The sequence below is a fragment of the Chiloscyllium plagiosum genome, unplaced genomic scaffold (genome assembly GCF_037043375.1).
Source record: "Chiloscyllium plagiosum isolate Xiang-an unplaced genomic scaffold, Cpla_swu_hap1 HiC_scaffold_32, whole genome shotgun sequence".
NCBI lineage: Eukaryota > Metazoa > Chordata > Chondrichthyes > Orectolobiformes > Hemiscylliidae > Chiloscyllium > Chiloscyllium plagiosum.
Window position 1 is genome coordinate 24661000 of NW_028270170.1, and position 21236 is coordinate 24682235.

Consider the following 21236-nt stretch of genomic DNA (forward strand, 5'->3'; position numbering starts at 1 on the left):
GATATAATCTGATATCATGACTTATCAATAGTCCCATTATTCCATATATTTCAAATTTAATTCAGAGGTGAGCCAATCTTCGTGACATTTTCACCAATATTATGATTTTATATACACAAATAAGTACTCATGTGAATCAAATGTCTCACTTCAGTTCACCTGAATTTGTTGTGAAAAATGAGTCATCCATCATAACAATTGGGATCTTTTGCTGTCACCTAGTGGTAAAATAAGGAGAGTTCATCAGTGTCCATTGAGTTTCAATTGGGAGCAAGTTACTGTTTTGATCAGTAAAGTTCAATAGCTAGACAATGACTCTGTAGACCAGACGCATGTTTCAAAAACAGTACATTGATGCTGGAACCACAATGATCTGAGGTGGTAATGACATTCAGAGGGCGTAGCCTTCACATTTCTGTTCTGGATTAGTAGTGTTGGAAGAGCACAGCAGTTCAGGCAGCATCCAAGGAGCAGCTTTTTCCCCTTTTGTGTTGTTGACTTAAAAGCAAATCTGTAATTGATTTCACCATGTTAAAAACACAGATTTAGCCATGGGAAATCAAGTTGTGTCCCTCCAGTGATAGAAAATATTAGAGCTGGAATAAGTTACAAGAGATGATGTTTGCTGAATTAAAAAAAGAAAGTGCTGGAACAGCAGATCAAATGGCATCATTGAGGAAGGAACAGAGTTAACATGTTAGCTATTGTTTTTACCAATAGTTTACGTAGAATACTTACCTTACATTTACTTTGCGTTTTAAAATAAAACTCTTTCTATTGCCTGGAGTTCAGAGAAATTTAAAATAAACCAGAATGAAGAAGTTTAACTTTTGATAATTACTTTTACAGCTTACAAAAGATACCACTAATTTGGAGATTGTAGTTGGGATGTTTTCTATGTACATTTGGGAGATGTGGAACAGTGTCTATTAAAAATATTATGACAAATAAATGTCCTATACATTTGGAGTAAAATAATAAGTACTGTTAGGGACAGTGAAGTAAAGAAAGTTATTTTACATTCTATCATTGTTTCAATTACTGTAAACTAAGGAAGGAAATGCAAGTTGATTCTGAGTGCAATGGCTTTTCAAGCTTCTATTCAAGTTAAAACAGAGATAGGAGGGATTTAAAGATGGCAGGTAGGACCTGATTTCAGGATTTTCATCCCCATTCCAGTCCCGTTGAATTTGTATTGATTGGAATAATCTGGGGGAAATGTCCAGAGCATAGCGATCCTGCCCTTGCGTGCAGTATTGTGAGGGTATACCCCCCTGCCCTGCCTCCGCAGTCACAGCTCCTCAAGGAGTTACAAATAATGAGAGAACCCTAGTATGAAATCAGGAGCATTATGATAGGCAAGATTAAAAGCTGTTACCCAACTTTGCATCCCCATGTTGAAGGTGAAAATCCAGTTCAATATTTCCACTTTGCGTGTAGCTGGTGAAGCGTTTCAAACGACCTGATTGTTATCTGGCATTTATCACTTGTTACTAATTTTGGAACATGAATTTCCTTCCAGATAACTATCAGAAGACAGAAACCACTGATTTGAGGCCCTAGTAACACACCTTAACTTGCACCAAATACAGCCCTAGCTGATGCTGAACCAAAACATTTGCAACCTTTCTGCCCTCTAATAGAGTTTTCCATTCCTGAATTCTTTCCATCACTTAGACCAGCTACTTCTACTCTGTTAACCTTCATTCCTTCTAAGCCAGTCTGCTGCTCAGGCATGCTTCAGTTGCTTCCAGTCCTGACCACGTCAAAGCTTTCCTGAATGGCCTCCCATCTTACACCCTCCTCCAAAACCCACCTGCCTTTATCTTGACTTGCATTAAGTCATTTTCACCCAATGACCCAGCTCTTGATCTAGAAGTGCCACAGTTTTAACATACCCATGCTCCCATCCACATCCCTGCATGGCCTTGCTTGCCCTGTCCACCCTCTGTAACCTTCTTCAGCTCGGGAACACTCTGCATTCCTCCGATTCTGGTGGCTTGTGCATCAAAGATGTCTTCCCTGCTCCATTGCTGTCTGTGCTTTCAGTCATCTAGACCTTACCCTCTGGAAAATTCCCTTCATAAACATCTCTGCTTCTTCAAAATACTTCCTAATTCTGTTTCTTATGAGTACATTGTTGGTCTCTATCTCAATATCCCATCACGTGGTTAGATATGAAATTTTATCTGATAATACATCTTTCAATTCCTTAGGATGTAAAGGTGCATTATTCAAGTATTGTCATTGTATTCCAGACGAAATGGCTTTTCATAATTTGTGACTTTTCCTACACCCTATGTCTGAGATAGGAAGCCACATGATGGTTCTGTCTGTGCCAAAAATAAGTTGCTAAGTAGCTCAAAAATGCCTTGATTAATTTATCACTTTTTTAAAAAATCAGCTCTTTGGTGAAGCATTCTTTAAATGATATTTATTAGATATTTGGCAGAGGTGGAACAGTATAGCAGGCTACTTTGCAGCACCAATTGGGAGACTGATGGCTGTTATAGTTTAAGGCACTATATAAATGCAAGATTTTGTTGTTGTCATAGTCACCTTCTTCAGTTTGTCCAGCTGCATTTTGTCAAAATGATTAAATAGCTCTTGGAGAAACTACAATGCTGCCTTTTCGAAAATACTATAAAGACAAATGGGACTGAGGTTGTAAAAAGCTCAGCACTTAAGAAAATGAAATTTATATGCGGTGGCCATCTAATGAAATTTCAAGTAGGGGAAATCTTTCATAGATATTGAATGACTAATGCATGTAAGGTTGCTATTTCAGGCAGTTCCAGTTTAGCCTGGTAGACTAAAATGAATTGTTCTGAAATCTACATTTTGTTTTGATTAATTGTTGAGATCAGATGTAGTAGTTTCCTAAAGGTATATATTTCATGTCAGAATAGGATGGGCTACACGCACATGACTGAGTGGTCACCTCACTAAAGAGATTCACATATTTTGCATTTGAAAGTGAAACCTGTTCAGCTGTGTAAGGTTGTGCAGGATAAGTATCTGATGCATTAATATGGCCCTTAACAATTGTGCTCATGTTTTTGAAAGTGTCTCTTTCTCTTGTCTTCTCCTTTTCAGCTTGAACAGCATATGTGAAACTTTGTGTTGGTGACAGTTTTGAAAGTCATGCTGCATGTCAATTGTGGAATAGAATAGGTAGCAATAGTCCATCCCTGCTGGAACTGTGACCAGGCCATCCGTTTTCAGTACACTAATTGGGGAGAGCTGTTGGAAGCAATTTTTCACTAATTTATTTCCTTTCATTTCTGGTATTATCACAAATATCCAGTCTTTCATTTCCTTGGGTGTGGAGGAAAGGCAGACAGAAATGATTGAAGATGCCTGAAAAAAAAGTGTTCCATGGACAGAAAGAGTCTAAATCATCTAATCATATATTCTTGCTTTGTTCTCACATTGTTTCATTTCCCATTATCAAGTGCATTTATCTTGAGTAGCATTGAGTTAGAGCTAATGTGTGCCTTATACAATACTTCACATCTGACAGACAGAAGCAGTTTGACATTAATATCCGTTTCTCAGTAATTATCCACTGGTTCTCTTTTGAATGACTTTGTGGATTTGGGGAGAGAAAACACTGCTTATAATCTGCCTAATGTCACCATCAGACTGGAGAATATGCGACAGATGAAGAGGAGGAAGAGATGAGCCCTATGTTCGTTAACAATGACATGGCAATTGAAGTTTTTGATCTAGCAGAGAATGAAGATATGCTTTCACCGGTGGAGATGGATCCTGAAAAGCTGGTGCATAAGTTCAAGGAGGTATGAGATTTATTATAGCCATTCTGCCACATCTTAAAAGCATTGTTATTATCGTCATTTTTTTCCCCTCCTCCCTCCCTGCCACTTCTTTGTGTCTCCACACAGATTCCCTTCAGTGTCTGTTGAAGCCATTAAGTAGCCAGCTTCACAGGGATTAGAAGAGCAGTCTAGATTTGTTGGCCGTCCAGTTTCTCATCCCTTGGAGAAATGTTTGACCTCTACAAGGTGGCACAAATGTGGCACATTTGAGTTCAAGAATCCACTGTAGCTGAAAACCATATAGAAACAGGAAATGCTGTCAGTGTGCAGAAAGTTTGCAAATCTCTTGAGGTGTAGTTGGATGGATTCTTGACTAACAAAGGGACTCAACGGTCATAGATTGATGGGTCAGCAAGGGGCGGGAAGGCAATTAAGCAAAAATCTTAAGTTCAGGTCACAATCAGATGAATCATGCTCTTATTGAATGACACAACAGGTTTAGGGGGCCAAATGGCCTGTTCTTGTGCCTACACTGTACACTAATCTGCTTCAAAGAGAGAGAAACAGAATTAACTTTTCAGGTTGCTGACCTTTCACCTGAGTTGGGAAAAGTTAGAGATACAAATGTTTACCAAGAGGTTGGATGGTACAAGACTAATGAAAGGTCTGCAATAGGGTGGAATGTGGGATATTGAATGATAGAAGGGTTAATCATTTTATGGTAAAGGAAATAATGTTGGGGTGAGAAAAGAAACAGAGAAAGGAAAAATACATACCTAGAGCCATTGGTTGAAACATGCAAAGACAAGTAACGAAGATCGGGTTGTGTTGCAAAATTGTTACACGCAGTATTGAGCTTGGATGGCTGATTAGTGCCAGCAGTTGCTGTTCCTCAATCTTGCACTGTGTTTCACTGGAGCAGTGAAGCTGGGCAAGGTCAGAGATGTCAGCATGAAAGCAACTTGGCAAATTAAAATGCCATACTACTGGAAACTCTGCGTCATCAATGTGAAATAAATGGGAGTGTTCTGTGAAATAGTCGCCCAATCCGCACTTAATCTCCATAGCATTAAGGAATATGTACTGAAGCTCAGCAAAAGGAAAATGAAAGCAAATTTGGGACCTTGGACTGTGAGGAGTGAGAATGTAACAGGACAGGTGTTACACCTTCTGCTTGCCTGAGAAGGTTCTGTTTAAAAAAAAAAGAGTTCAGGGGTGATTAGAGAACCTGGCTTTTCCATTTGATTTCGGAGTTAGGATGTCATGTTGAGGTTGTACATCACATTGGTGAGGCCTTTTCTAGAGTACTTTGTGCAGTTCTGGTTGCCCTGTTGTGGAAGGATATTATTAAACTGGAGAGGGTTCAAAAAACATTTACCAGGATGTTGGTGGAAATGGAAAGTTTGAGTTTAAAAATTGACTGGATAGGCTGGAATTTTATTAACTGGAGCGTAGGTGGTTGAGGGGTGACCTTACAGAGGTTTATAAAATCATGAGGAGCATAGATAAGGTGAAGAGCATGGGTCCTTTCCATAAGATGGGGGAGTTCAAAACTAGGGGGCATATTTTTAAGGTGAAGATGAAAGATTTAAAAGGAACTTGAGGGGCAACTTTTTCACCCAGAGGCTGGTTTGTATGTGGAATGAACTGCCAGAGGAAGTGGTGGATGCAGATACAGTTGCAACATTCAAAAGACATTGGACTGGTACATGAATAGGAAAGGCTTGGAAGGATATGGGCCAAATGCAGAAGTGTTGGACCAGTTTATATTGAGAACATGGTCAATGTGACTGGTTGAACCTAAGGGTCTGTTTCCATGCTGTATGACTCAATGTTAGTGTTCTAGTACATGACGCCATCTAGTGTACTCAATAAGGAATTTGTAAGATGGTCAACCACATGATATCATGATAATACTAACTTCTGGTAATGCTATTCAATAGCAATGCCTTCGCTCAAAACTCTACCACCATTATCCTGGGAGTTATTATTGACCAGAAACAATCGCAGCAGTGTACCCAGGCAAAATGCACTGCAGCCTCCTTCAAAAACAACTTCCAAAATCCATGACCTCTAAATGAAATGAAGAATGAAGAAGTTGCATTGGGGTACCACCACCTGCAAACTCCCCTTCGAGCCACAGATCTTCCTGATTTGGAACAACATCATCATTCCTTCACTTTCTCTGGATTAGAATTTTATACCTTCCTTCCTAACAGCAGGGTGGGTGAATCACACCACAGAAATTGCATAGCTGTAGAAGAGTGCTCGCTACCACTTTCTCAAAGGCAATTAGGGAAGGGCAATAAATGCTGGACTTACCAGCGATGCATATATGATTAGATAGATTTGATTCCCTACAGTATGGAACAGGCCCTTCGGCCCAACAAGTCCACACCGACCCTCCGAAGTGTAACCCGTCCAGGCCCATTCCCTTACCCTACATTTACCCCTGACTAATGCACCTAACACTATGGGCAATTTAGCATGGCCAATTCACCTAACCAGCACATCTTTGGATTGTGGGAGGAAACCAGAGTACCTGGAGGAAGCCCACGCAGACACAGGGAGAATGTGCAAACTCCACACAGACAGTCACCCGAGGGTGGAGTCGAACCCAGGTCCCTGGCGCTGTGAGGCAGCAGTGCTAACCACTGAGCCACCATGCCGCCCCTTCTTAGGAACGAATAAACCAAACGTACATTGAATTTTAACTGAGGCGAGAAGAGTGCATCATTGCTCTGATCTGACTACTCCATGACTTAAAATAGAAAAACTTCTTTCCTGCAGCCAGTATGCAAATTGAATACTTGTTTATATATCAGATCTTAAACAATAATATCTATGAACCATATTTCTTAATAAACACAAACATGTACTTATTATCAAAACAAAATTTATTCAGTGAAGATGCAGTAATTAGTTAGTATAAACAGTCAATAATATAGAAGTATAAATGCTTATCCCTCTAAACTTGTCAAAACCATACACACAGCCTTTGGGAAAGAGAAAAAAGTCAACAGATTTCTGTGCAGAAAATGGATTTCTGAAAAATAAATGGATTATACTTGAAAAGTCGTGGTTAGCTCAGTTGCCTCGTTTGCGATGCAGAGTGATGCCTGGCAGTACTTGCAGGTTAAACTCACCACCAATCATGTCTCTTGAATGAGAGAGCAGCCATATGATCCTCTGACAACTTTTTACTTTTACCTAAAAGGAAAAGTATAGAATCTGGAGTCGATTGCATTGATGTTCGAACATGTATGGTCCAGTCACTAATCACGTAGCATTTTCTCTGAAATCTGATAGACATAGCTTGATCAGGAAATGCAACAGTGAGGTGCTCTTTCAACCATTCTTTCAAACGAACATATAATTTTAACCCTGAACTCAACAAGAGGGCTTTTCTTTTCAAATATCAGGAGTTTCCTCAAAATCTGAATTAAATCCATTTCCCACAATTCTTCAAGTCCTCCAAACAATAGTAAATATAAAGTGCCTTTGTAACAATTATCACAATTGGCAGATAGATCCATTGTATGAAGGAACTGGTCTTTGGTAATGGGTCAGAGAATTCATTCAACAAATAGCTAACCTGAACTAGGCTTCCGATTTTAGTGTCTCTCGTTTACGGAGTAGGAAATTGGCTAGAGCTGCAAATACTTAGTAACCTCTGTTGGACACAGATATAGATATTTTCTAATTAGACTGTTTAGAATGTTATTGTATACCTCTGGATCAGGTGGGATTTGGCCCTGAGGTAAGGACATGTAGACTGAGGCAATAATTAAACTCACTTTTGATACATGCTAAGTTTATGAAGTCTGGCAGTATATAAAATCACAAAGGGTGAAAGAGAATGGAGAAGTGAATGATCAAGAGAAAAATCCACACTTATTTTTGCAGGGCGATTAGATTAGATTACTTACAGTGTGGAAACAGGCCCTTCGGCCCAACAGGTCCACACCGACCCACCGAAGCGCAACCACCCATTCCCCTACATTAACACCTTTACCTAACACTACGGGCAATTTAGCATGGCCAATTCACCTAGCCTGCACATCTTTGGACTGTGGGAGGAAACCGGAGCACCCGGAGGAAACCCACGCAGACACGGGGTGCCGCTGTACTATAGACAGGTACGTGGCCTTTTGTCTGGTAACAAGTCCTAAGGTATCATACAAGAAGTTGGAAAAGTAGCTAAAAAATCTTTATCAGCTGTACAAATCAAGTGCCCATACTAGTTATCAAATAATAGACAATTTGGTTGTGGAAGTATTCATAATGGATAACGCTGGAATCTGGTTTAACAGTGACGCGTTCATAGCTGAGTAACTTGTGAATCTAAAGCTATTTTGTTGAATGATTCATTCTTGTGATGCATTGGTGGAATGAGCACTACTATTGCCCAGAGAAAGTGATGGTTACCCATTTCTTTGAAGCATTCCAGATTGTGTAGTGATAGAGTTCCCATAATGCCGCTGGGTGGGCAATTCCAACATCATGACCATTGCTGATTGAGGAACAATGTTATATGTCCATTAGTGTGTGACTTGGATAGAATTTAGACATGCTGATGTTTCCATGCACCTACTGCTTTTTGACTTTCGGTTTGGTAGAAATCATGGTTTTTGAAGGTGCTGCCAAAGAAATCTTGACGAATTGCTGCAGGGCATCTAATTTATTCAACCAGAGTGAAAGGGTTTGATGTTATATTTACTGGATGAGGATTTAATCAAGTAGAATGCTTTCACCTTAATAGTGTCAAGCCTTTGGAATGGCTTTAGTGTTCCTCCATCCTCGTGAGTGGAGAGTATTCCATTGCACACATGACTTGTGCCTAATATGTTGAAGTGAGGTTTTGAGGAGTTAGGAAGTTAGACACTCTGCAGAATACTCAGATCTGATCTGCGGTCATATCCATCTAAGTCGTCCAGTTGACTTTCAGTGGTGACTTATGGGATGTTAATGGTGGAGCATAGTGATGCTATTGCTATTGAATGCCATGGGGAGGTATCAGGTTCTCCTGTTGGAACTCTTGCTGTAACCTGCAGGGGCTGTATGATCAGCAACATCAATTTGAAAATTAAGCAGGATGTCTGCAACTGTTTTTTGCATCCATCCATTTTCTGCCACAAAATTTGTTGATTGTGGATAGCATCTACAGGGTTTGATGCAAATGTGTTCTTCTTAATTTTCCTTTATGTACTCTTGATGTACATTATTGGAGTTGGCTGCAGAATTGGTCCAATGCTTCCCTAACCAGTACAAGTGCAGAAACAGCTTGAATAAAATATGGAGGACAACTCACTGTGTTGCAGGGGAATCTTGGGTCTAGTTTGGGTCTTGCTTTGACATCTGTGATGAATCCGCTGCAGAGTTCTTGCATCGTTTTTGCTATATGTACAAACACAAGGAAGTCAATGCTACCTTGCTGGGAAACAGTAGCATCCAGTGTTCTCAGTTGTGACTTGTCACTAGTACAGTGCACTAGCTGAGCATGACCACTGGTCTGCAGAATAGCAAATCTCATGATGCTAATGAGCCCTGTGTACCTTCCGAAGGTATGTTGGCCTTCTTCACAAGGCAATTTGAAAGCAGGAGTGGTGATGGTTTCCTGCAATTGTTTTAGAGCCTTCGTGAGACTGCACCTACCATACTGTGTACAGTCTTGGTCTGCTTAGCTAAGGAAGAGTGTACTTGCTATAAAGGAAATGCAACAGAGATCCACCAAATAAGACTTGGGTTGGCGGGATTGTATTTTGAGGAAACTGAGACTGTATTCTCTGCAGTTTGAAAGAATGAAAGGTGATGTCCACAAAACTTACAAGTTTCTTCCAAGGCCTGACAAGGTAACTGTGGATAGGATAAGTCTCGAACAAAGGGACAAAATCTCAGATTAAGGGACAGTCCATTTCATACTGTGGAGGTATTTTGTCACTCAGGTGATGGTGAATTTTTGGAATTCTCAACTCAAGAAGGCTGTGGGAGCTCAATCAATGAGCATGTTCAAGATGAGAATTCATGCTTTTCTGGAGAGTATTAACATCAAGGGATATGGAGATAATGGAGTATATAAAAAAGTACAAGTAGATGATCAATCATGCCCATTCTATTTCCTATGTTCCCAGCTGGATCCTTTGAGCCAGAAAAGACAGCCCACTCCATTGGGGCACTCTGAATTTCTGGGATTATTGAGAGCATCCATGGAAGAAGCATTATCTGCCCTTAACTCCGCTATTAAGAAATAATGTCTTTGGGGCTCCCAGTGATATTACTGTACTCTATAGGGTTGCTAATCCATTCTTAAATGTACTTACTGCTAAAAACTTTTCCAACTGAAATAATAATCACAGTTAAAATAAAGATAACATTACACTGATCATCTGATACACAGCAGGCATCTTTTTGAAATCAGAATCTTTAATCTTTAGCTAACCAAGTTTATCAACCATGATTGATTTTGCAGTTCTCTTGTTATAACTTGCTCTAGCATCTTATGGACTACACAATAATTTCAAAAAAAATAAAAGTTGAGAATTACATGGGAACAATTAGCCCCTCAAGCCTGTTACATGATTCAATGAGTCATAACTGATCCTGATACCTGCATTGGCCATGTCTTTTCATGTCTTTGCTTACTAAAGATCTGTGGGATCTCACATTTAAAATTAGCAATTGATGTGGCATCAGTTACCTTTTGCAGAAAATAATTCACAGCTTCTATCACTCCTTGTTATCAGGTTAGATAATGGTTAATAATTATAAAATTTTACAATGTGGAATAGTGTTGTTTGTCCAGTTGTGTCTTTATTAGTGTTTAGAAGAACAACCCTATCAATCCCACTTCCCCTAATCTTTACCCATCACTCAAAAAATATTTCATTTTCAACTGTACACCCAATATCTTTCTGCAAGAGATGTGCTGTGATGCCCCCTGCATTTATAGAAAAACCTTTTAAAATGCAGGTTCTTGTTTCTTGACTAAAACCAGTTGCAATCTTTTAAATCTTGCAGCAGCATTCCATTACTCATGTCTTGTAAAACAACTCAAAATCTAAGGCAGCTGGACACCTGCAAGCTGTAATGTGATAACTACCGCACTATCTGGTCAATTCAGTTTAGGTCTTGTGGATCTGAATTGTGGTCTTCCCACACTCTCACCAGAGAGTAATGAATAAATTGTCAGAACTGTAAACAATAAAGACATTCACAGATTGGGAGTCTAATGCCCCTTTCAGGACATGCTCAAGATAATGAGTTAAACATAACCCAGCCACTCTACCTGCCCCAGATCAAGGTAACTGAATCTATATGGGATCAAAGTAGTGGCCCTGAAAGAAGCAATCTGAATAATTATTTCAAAGTCAACATTTCATTGGAAATGGCAGCTGGAAGTAATTTGAGTGCTGCTGTCAATCCCATGATTCTCAGAAGACCAGTCCCAGCTCTTCTCCATTCCCCCTTTCCTTTCCCACATCACCTTCTCCTCCTGATTGCCTCCCACTCCTCCAGACTAACTTCCTAGATCTTGGACCACAAATTGTTCTCCCAATCACCTCCCATCTCAATTGCCTCTCCTCCCCTGATCACCCCTTCATTCCTAGGATCCACCTTTGCAAGCTACATGGAGTTCCGAAAGTGTCTAAAGCTCTTAGATTAGATACCCTACAGTATGGAAACAGGCCCTTCAGCTGAAAAAGTCCACACCGACCCTCCGATGAGTAACCCACCGCCCTTCATTTACCCCTGACTAATGTACATAATACTGTGGGCAATTCACCCGGCCTGCACATCTCTAGATTGTAGGAGTAAACCAGAGCACTGGGAGGAAACCCACACAGAATGTGCAAACTCCACACAGACAGTCGCCCGAGGCTGGAATTGAACCTGGGTTCCTGTTGCTGTGATGCAGCAGTGCAAACCACTGAGCCACCGTGCCACCCCAGGTCTAATTGAAGTGAGGTTCAAGGCTCAATATTAAATGTATCTTGGCTACAGTTGCTGCTGAAATCATTCCTTACCCAATCTACTCCAGCCTGCCAATCCAAATCATCACCTTCCCCACCACCCCAACAATCACCTACAGTCCAAAATAATTTGATTTTGCAATGTTGACAACTTCTTGTATTGATTGGAAGGCCGTGCACTTTTTGGTCCCAGTATTTTAACAGTTTTGGTTTTAAGTGACTTGGCAAATTGTATTATCTGAAATTGAAAAGACAAATGAATAAACATAAAAATCCAACATGTGCTATCAATAATAATATGGTTTGTTTTTAATCATCAGCTTCAAATAAAGCACGCTGTAACAGAAGCGGAGATTCAGCAGCTGAAAAGAAAGGTACGTTTTCTGTTTCCCGGTGACATTGATGTTTGCAAGATGTTACATTATTTGTCAGTCATTTTTGTTGTTGAAGAAATGGCTAGCATGTAAAAATGCATGTTGCACTTGATGAGCTTTATTGAGCTTTTCTGAAATCTATATAGTATGCACTCTCACCAGAAGGTTATTTTAAAAGTGTTTAATTTCATGAACTGCATCAAAATGGAAGAGGTCTGTGATTGTGGATGTTGTCATTGTTAATTTAAAGATTTAAATATTGTCAGATTTTAATATATTTCAAATACACTAGAATTTCAGATCTACAATCTGTTCTGAACTATAGCTCACCTCAACATGAATCGACTACAGAAATTGAAAAGTATAGGTCAAAATTATCCGTTGTTTTAATAGGACAATGACATTGCTGTGGATCAGACATTTATTTGTGAGATATTTGAATGTATTGATTATCTGTCCTCGCTGCGGCAATATCTAAAACAACCTTAAAGTTCAGACATATCTCCTGTTTTTCGGGCCTTGTCTAAATTGGCCTGCTAAACCATGACATTAATTGTCTGAGTTTCCTGGGCAGCTATGAGTGAGAGAGCTGTCTGGAGAGGCCTGCACAATTTGGTCAGTGCTACGACTGTGTTGGCAGAATGGCCTATCTGGCCCATCTTGACAGAATGGTCTCTGTTTTCATAAAGCCTTAAGGTTGGAGCAGGACATAATACACAAGACTGTTCAGCGACAGACTCCCCAGGGCATCCCATATGACCTGACATATTCCCATTGCTCTTCTTCAGTATGTTAGATCATTAAAGTTGTCATTTCAACCCCCTGCCGCAAAGTGAAGATACCATCTCAGCTACAGTGACCTGGCACCTGTGTGGTTCCATCTCACTGTGCCAGCTATTGCACATACATCTGGCGACTTGCCACATGAACACTCCCTCCACACCACCTGGCATCTAATTTACGTATGATGTTGTACATGGTGCTTGTAAAGTTGCACTCATTGGCATTACATTTTCAGGACAGCTAGGTGGTCAGGCTTGGAAAAATTCTTGGTCAGTTATGTGATGTAAAGAAAATTGGAGACTCCACTGAAACAATTTATACTTCCATACTACACAATGTATGTAAATGTGTGTGTTGCCAGAGCTTTCTGGTCCACTTGGGGTCATTGAGTCCAGCTGGATGGCTGGGTTGAATCAGATTGGTGCCCTCAGGGCAAGATTTGATCCTTGTCCTGTCTGATTTGGATTTAGGACCTACCTCCTCACCCGACCTATGCTGGAGGTCACGGTGCAGTGATTTGGACCTGCTTTCTGGTAGCGAGAGTGCAGAAGGACACTACAGAAGTTAGCTTTTGTTGAAAGGAAACACAGAGGAAAAGGTAGCTGCTGGAAGCAGCTACTTAGCAAGTCTATAGAGGAAGATAGGCGTCGAACGGGAAAAACAGACCAAGCTGCAGAGAAATTCATCCTCATTTTAGTTTGTAATTGAATTCTTGGCCAGTCTCCACAGTTGCATTCAAAACATGAATGACATTTTAAATATTTACTATTGTGTAGTCAGACCTTCAGACAACTCTAGATTGCACCCCACTGCTGATGCACAATTGAGTAGGTCAGAGACCCATCCTATTTACTCAATAAAATTGTCCCTGGAACTTGAGACAGGGTGCCTAGCATTGGGTATTGATGAACAGAAATTCTTCATCATTGCATATATATTGGCAAAACTGGACTCCAGTAAATTTCAACTTCACAGACCTTTTTTGTATCTCTATCATTAGTTTCCTCCATGTATTCATCTGTTTCTTTCCCTCCATGCAGCTTGTCTTTATTAAACAGAATTCTGGATCTCTGAGATATTAAGTAGAACCAGGAAAAACATGCAGCCAAAAGAAAAACATCAAGTTTGCATTAAATTCTACTTGCAACTTCTTGGCTGGTTCCATGATGCCTCAATGTCTAACTTGGTTCACTGAAATATATTTCTTGTAATATGAGGCAGAAATTCCCCTTCCTTCTGACATAGTTGTATGACTGTGTATAAATTTGTGTATAGATTTCATTATTTCTGAATACCAGAATTGCAGAGCCTTCTATTTGGTGTATAGACATCTCTCTTGTCAAACTGCAATAATTAGCTCACTGCTTTTTTTTTAACAATATATGTTATTCCTGTCAAAGTATAGTGATGCCCACTTAAATACAGATCTGATAAAACCCATTAATAGGAATTACATCATATTCCAATATGCAAATACTCGTCTGCTTGCTATTTGCAATGCTTTATCCACACGTCTCTGTAATTGAATCACTCTTGCATGCAGCTGAAAAGATTAGAATAAAATATAACATGTTTCCAATCTGTTTGGACATAAATGAACAGTGACACTAGCATCTCTTGCTTGTGTCCCTGCAATAGGTTAGGAAGCACTGACAGGCTAATTGTATTCTAGGAGTCAGATGGGGCTCTGTGATTTGTATATTTGCTTCCTTCAAAGATGAACTCGTGTGGATAATGTCAGTAATACTCCTGAAAGGCAGGTTTGTGAAGGATGGATCCAAAGCTGGTGTTTACTTGGGATATATTGATTCACAAATGTTGAATATTGCGATTTTCAACAAAACATGTATATCTCCTGATACCACTCAGCTTATGTAGCAGTCTCCCTTTATATCGGTTCATTTAAACATCCAATCAATGCCCTCCATCTACATCTTGGACTCTTGTGATGCAATAGTAATGTCTCTATCTCTGAGTCAGGAGGCCTGGGTTCAAATCCCACCTACTTCAGTGGTGTATAGTAGTATCTCTGCAGAGATTGATCAGAAAATTTCTGCAATTGACAGAGAAATACCATTTGACATGCAGCTGAACATGCAGTACGTGTAATTTGTTGTGTAGAATCTTCTCAGGTGCTTACAGCACATTGACCCACCAATGGAATCAATTGGCAGTAAATCACAGGTGCAGAATTATGGAATTGTGTAGAAGGAGTCATTGTGTGAGGACAGGCTCTCTGAATGACCAGAACGACATAGTGCCATTCTCTCACCCTTTCCCTGCAACCTACACATTAATTCTGAGCAAATAATCTTCAAATGCCCTCGAGAATATCTCAATTGAACCTACTGCCACAGCTCTTTCAGGCAGTGCCTTTCAGACCTGAACCACTTAGCATGTGAAAAAAAAAATTCCCCCATCCCACTTACTTCTTTTGCAAATCACTTTTAAGTCTGTGATCCCTCATTCCGAAACCTTTCTCTGAGTGGAAACCACTTTCTCCCAATTCACTGTTGAGTCCACATAATTTTGAAAACATTATCAAATCCCCTCTTAGCCTTCTCCTTTTCCAAAGAGAAGAGTCCTAACCTCTTCAATCTGTACTTATAACTGAAATTACTCATCCATGGAACAATTCTTGCAAACTGTTTTGTAAGATGTACAAGCTCCCTCTGCACTCATATCCTTCCTAAAGTGTGGTGCCCAAAACTGTACACAGTACTGCAGCTAAGGTCTCACTAGTGTCTACTACAGGTTCTACGTTACTGCCTTACAGTTGTATTTTATGACACGATTAATAATGCTTGAGGGACTATTTATTTTATTAGCTGTGCCCTTTGTGTATCTTGCCGTCAATTACTGATGTACATAAACATCCAAGTCTCTCTGCTCCTGCACATTTTAGAGTCGTAACCTCAATTTTATATTGTCTCCATGTTTTTTTCAGCCAAAATGTATCACTTCAAACTTCTCTGCATTGAATTTCATCTGCTACCTATCTGCCCCTCCACCAACCTGTAAGCATCCTTTTGAAATTCTACACTGTCCTCTTCATAGTTTACGTTTCCAAGCTTTATATTGTTTGCACATTTTGGCATTGTCCCCTGCACTTCAAGAATCTAGATCATTAATATATATCAGGAAAAGCAAGAGTCTGGGAAGTTCCACTACAAACCTACCACTAATCTGAAAAATACCCATCAACCATTATTTTCTACTTCCTACCACTCAGCCAGTTTTGTATCCATGCTGATAACTGTACTTTTTACTCCATGACCTCTCACACATCCAACAGTTTGTTGTATTGAGCACCTTTCAAAGGTCCATGTAACACCATTCAGTAAAATTGCAAAGCTGAACACCTCAAATCACAGGTAAGCAGATTTGGCCATTGTCTGCACATTCTCTGCAGCTCACTGTCATCTCTCTGTGGTATCCATCATCTGTCATGCCAAGATTGAACCCTCTTTCAGCTGTCCTCCACCTTGACATCTGAAGGAGATTTGTGTAACTTTTCTGTTCTGATCAAATGGCTGAAATACTGACATTTTGTTTCTGGACATCACTTCTAAAGTTCCTTTTAGCTTTTACAATTACGAGCACTTCTTCATTTATCTGATGGCCTATCTGGAATCTTTAGCATCCGTTCTGTATTACAACATAAAATTATATTCAATATAACTTTCATCAGTTAGGTCTCCTTAGAACCCTCTTAGTCTGAATTTTTTTTCAATTTGGGATTTTCATATCATTAACATTACATTCCACACCTCGTCGGGTGTGTTGAAAGTGCCCCATGAGCTGCTTTTACCTTATTACTAAATGCATTAATGTCTAGTATGTTTTCTAATAAAATCTTTAATCTGCTTATTTTGTAGAAGTCAATGGCTTTGTCAAAATAGCTCAATTAAAAAATTGCTTGTGAACCTGTTAATAAGCATTCCAAACTTAGTATACAGTGGAAGTAAATTCTATATTGATTCTTCCATTTGTAAATCTGATATAACTCATTTATTATTAGAACTAATTATTAGAATACAGTCTTTACTGGATATTTCCTTTTGAATGAGAAAGTAGCTTTCTTTGGTGGTTACCACACTACATGATGCTTCTGACTAAACCAATGTCTATCTTCCTGTTTTCTTTTCATGTCCATTCAGCTTCATTCAACAGAACAGGAAAAAATGCGTTGGCGAATGGAGAAGGCCCAGCTGGAGCAGAGTGTTGAGGAAAACAAGGAACGTATGGAGAAGCTCGAGAGTTACTGGATGGAGGCCCAAACACTTTGTCAAGCTGTGGACGAACATCTGAAAGAGACCCAGGCTCAATACCAGGCCCTAGAGAGAAAGTACAGCAAAGCAAAACGCTTGATCAAGGAGTACCAACAGAAGTAAGCAAAGTCCCACTCCTGTAAAAATTAGATTAGATTAGATTAGATTACTTACAGTGTGGAAGCAGGCCCTTCAGCCCAACAAGTCCACACCGACCCACCGAAGCGCAACCCACCCAGACCCATTCCCCTACATTTACCCCTGCACCTAACACTACGGGCAATTTAGCATGACCAATTCACCTGACCTGCACGTTTTTGGACTGTGTATAATTACACTAATGGAGATTTTCATTTTCACCAACTGGCTGTTGATTGAATGGAGTGGGTCCCTGCTTTTGATTAACGTTCTGATAAATGGACTGAAAATCACATTATTCAACAGATGAGTGACTGAAACCACCACGTTGCTGTCCAGGTGGTGAAGATGAAAAATTCAACCCCAATTAATCTGATATGGAGAGTGCTTGTATTTATCAAAAAAATAAGGATTGGTTTTGGTGCCCAAAGAAGATAATAAATCATGGTTAAAATATTCCACTTTTTAAAGCATAAGCAGGAAAATGCTTTGTGCTTTCCATGAACTCCCATGCTTTACAAATCACTATCAGTGCTTCTAAGCGGTTCCTAAACTGCTCTCCATACAACTAATGTGCTGAAGCCCACAAAAGTTGGCTAATCTTTCACAGCAGCTAACGTTTGCTGTCCTGTTCACTTGGTTTATCAGTTGCCACAAATGACAAAAATCATGAGACGTCAGTCATTTTCAAACTGATTAGATTACAATATTTAAAAAGGCCTCAATTGGAACTATGAACAGAGGCTTAAATCCTTATTCTTATACATGGGGAATGGCTATTACGTGATCGAGAAAAAATGCAAATTGTGAAAATTTTAAAGTAAAACAGGAAAGGATGGAAATACACAGCAATGTCTAGTGATGAAAGATCAGTTCTATTACAACTGGACATCTGAGGGTACAGTTGTCAATATTTTGATCATTGACACCATTTGGATGCTAAAAACATTGTTTGGGATTAGCCTCTTTATGAGTACATATACAATGTGCTGATTCTACACTCTTTGGGTAAGGAGTTTAGTTTAGTTTGATAGTTTGATAGTTCCTTGGAAAATCATGTGATGAACATACTCATGAAAACATCTTGGCAGTATAGCAGATAGGCACAGTTACACATGAGAGGCATTATTATGGTTATAAGCAGATAAATACTAAACATGATAACATCATATCTTATTGTTCACTAATTTAGCAAAGTTACTTACCTGTTCATTTATGAGAAAGTTAATAATCATACATTGTGGCACAACCACCTGCTAAAGAGGCAGTGCCTCGAAAGCTAGTGCTTCCAAATAAACCTGTTGGCCTATAACCTTGTCCACACCAGTCCAACACTGGCACCTCCAAATCATTTATGAGGAGAGAAACATAATTTGTGCACGAATATCATGCATTAATCTGTTAATATTCCCAAGGATAACTTCCAGACTATGACCTACACCTATGGCAGAGAATATATAAACATATAAATTTGGGGCAGATGTAGGTCGTTTTGCTCTTGAAGGCTGCTCTGCCATTCAGTAACATTATGGTTGATCTGTTCGTGTTTCAAATTCCATTTTCCCATCAATTTTTGATTGTTCTGCCTAACAAGAACCAATCCACCGCCTCCATAAAACAAATCCAATTACTCCACCTCCACCCCATAAGTCCAAAGTCACACAACCCTATGAGAGTCATAGAGCTGTACAACATGGAAACAGATCCTTCAATCCAACTCGTCCATGCTGACCAGGTATCCTAAATTAATCTAGTCCCATTTGCTAGCATTTGGTCCATATCTCCTTAAACCTTCCTACTCATATACCCATCCAGTTGCCTTTTAAATGTTGTAATTGTACCAGCTTGAACCACTTCCTCTGGCAGCTCATTCCGTACATGCACCACCCTCTGTGTGAAAAAGCTGCTCCTTAGGTCCCTTTTAAATCTTTCCCTCTCACCTTAAACCTATGCCCTTTAGTTTTGAACTCCACTATCTTGGGAAAGGACCTTGGCTATTCATCCTATCCATGTCCCTCATGATTTTATAAACCTCTATAAGGTCACCCCTCAGTCTGCAATGCTCCAGGAAAAATAGTCCCAGCCTCTCTCCCTATAACTCAAACCCTCCGACCCAACCCTGGCAAGGTTCTTATAAATCTTTTCTGAACCCTTTTAATTTTCACAACATTGTTCCTGTAGCAAGGAGACCAGAATTGAACGCAATTTTCCATAAGTGGCCTAATCAATGTCCTGTACTGTAGCAACCTGCCCTCCGAACTCCTATACTCAAGGCACTGACCGATAAAGGGAAACATACCAAACATCATCTTCACTGTCCTATCCACTTTCAAGGAACTATGAACCTGCACTCCAAGGTCTTTCTGTTCAGCAGCACTCCCCCAGGACTTTACCATTAAGTGTAAATGTCCTGCCCTGATTTGCCTTTCCAAAATGCAGAGCCTCACATTTATCTAGATTAATCTCAAACTGCCACTTCTCAGCCCATTGGCCCAACTGATCAAGATCCCGTTGTACTCATTTTATTGTCTTCACAACGTAGTTTTCTACCTTTTGAATTATCTGTAAATTTAGTATTCAGATTTTCATGACTGAAAAAATATCTCGTCAGAAAAATACTGTGGTCCAAACTAAATCACGCAATCTCATTCATTTCTTTATTTGCATTCTGCTTGCCTTCTGAAAGTGGACTAATAGACACCTGAGTGAGAGGTCAGTTATAAATCAATAAAATGGTTCCCTTGATAAGCAGCATGTGATTGAACAGAAAATCACATTTAGAGTTGAACCTCCTTTGGACAATGCAACAAACACTTGCAGTCAATCTTGTTCGCCTTTCCAGACACTGAGACAGAACCAGGCAGTTCACAAGCTTGGCATCCAATGTGACCCCAAACCGAATTTCCGAACTTTGTTGTCTCTATCAGAAAGTCTCTGTATTTTCACTTCAGTGGTATTGCCAAATGCTGAGCTTACCTCAAAACATAGTGACATTAATGTTAATTCATTGGAATGCCTTTACTTATTTGTTCCTACCATGGAATAGCTGCCTTTAATGGCATTTCAGCTGGTCAATACTGAGAAATAGAGCTGTGGGAGGGGCTGAGGTTGAGTGTCCCACCTCCTGTCTGGCAGGAAAATAATGCAGTCTGTAGAAAGTTGAATGTAGACAGTAATGGAGGCGAAGAGCTCACTTCTTAAGGGAACAGCCATCAGCTCAATATGTGCTGACCTGTAAAAGTGGGGTTGAATTAAAAGGGGTCAGTTGTTTAACATGAATTATTTGGCAATTTGACACAAATTCATTGTGGGACCTTCAGTTGGCTGTCCACAAGTTAAAACGCTATAAGTTAGTGCTGTCATTGAGAGTTTTGCATCCCTTACGTGGAACCCTTTGCTATTTTTTACATTAATTGAATGAGTAGAATATTCTTGGTGTAAGTTAGTTACAATTGATGTGACATTCTGATAAAGTGATCCTTAGGGTAATCTGTTATTTGATGACATTTCCAAGTCTTATCAGGATCAGGAAATTGACTCCATATTTTACCTGTTACCACTCAAGCCTCTAGTGGGATATTAAATTCTCTATGTAGATGCTCATAAAGTCCAAAGCTATTAGGAATAGGAATAGCAATTGGATTTTCTATTTATTTCTGACTCATATCAATTTAGACAATACAATGGGCTAGTATTTTTATATCGTGTCAAATATCTAAGGCAAGTTAATGATTGACCATGTATGTGATGAAGAGTATCAACAGGGAAGGAATCCAACTAAGTGTATGGAGTCCTGTATCTTTCAACCAGATTTCAATTGAATTTGGTCAAAATTCTCTTCCCATCATTGCTCCCCTGGTAGTTCTATGTAAAGACAAATAACTAGTTTGCAACTAAATATGCATCAAGACCTGAGTGATC

At 39.6% G+C, this 21236-nt stretch overlaps 1 protein-coding gene across 2 annotated transcripts in view; it reads left to right on the forward strand.

The window, feature by feature from the left end:
- The window catches only part of LOC122539931 (neurabin-2-like), a 223942-nt gene that overhangs the window by 180375 nt on the left and 22331 nt on the right, over positions 1 to 21236 (forward strand). For both annotated transcript variants that reach the window (XM_043675131.2, XM_043675130.2), the window contains exons 7-9: positions 3645 to 3800; positions 12070 to 12123; positions 17067 to 17296. In XM_043675131.2, the coding sequence (XP_043531066.2) occupies positions 3645 to 3800; positions 12070 to 12123; positions 17067 to 17296 (440 nt within the window). The remainder of the gene's footprint in view (positions 1 to 3644; positions 3801 to 12069; positions 12124 to 17066; positions 17297 to 21236) is intronic.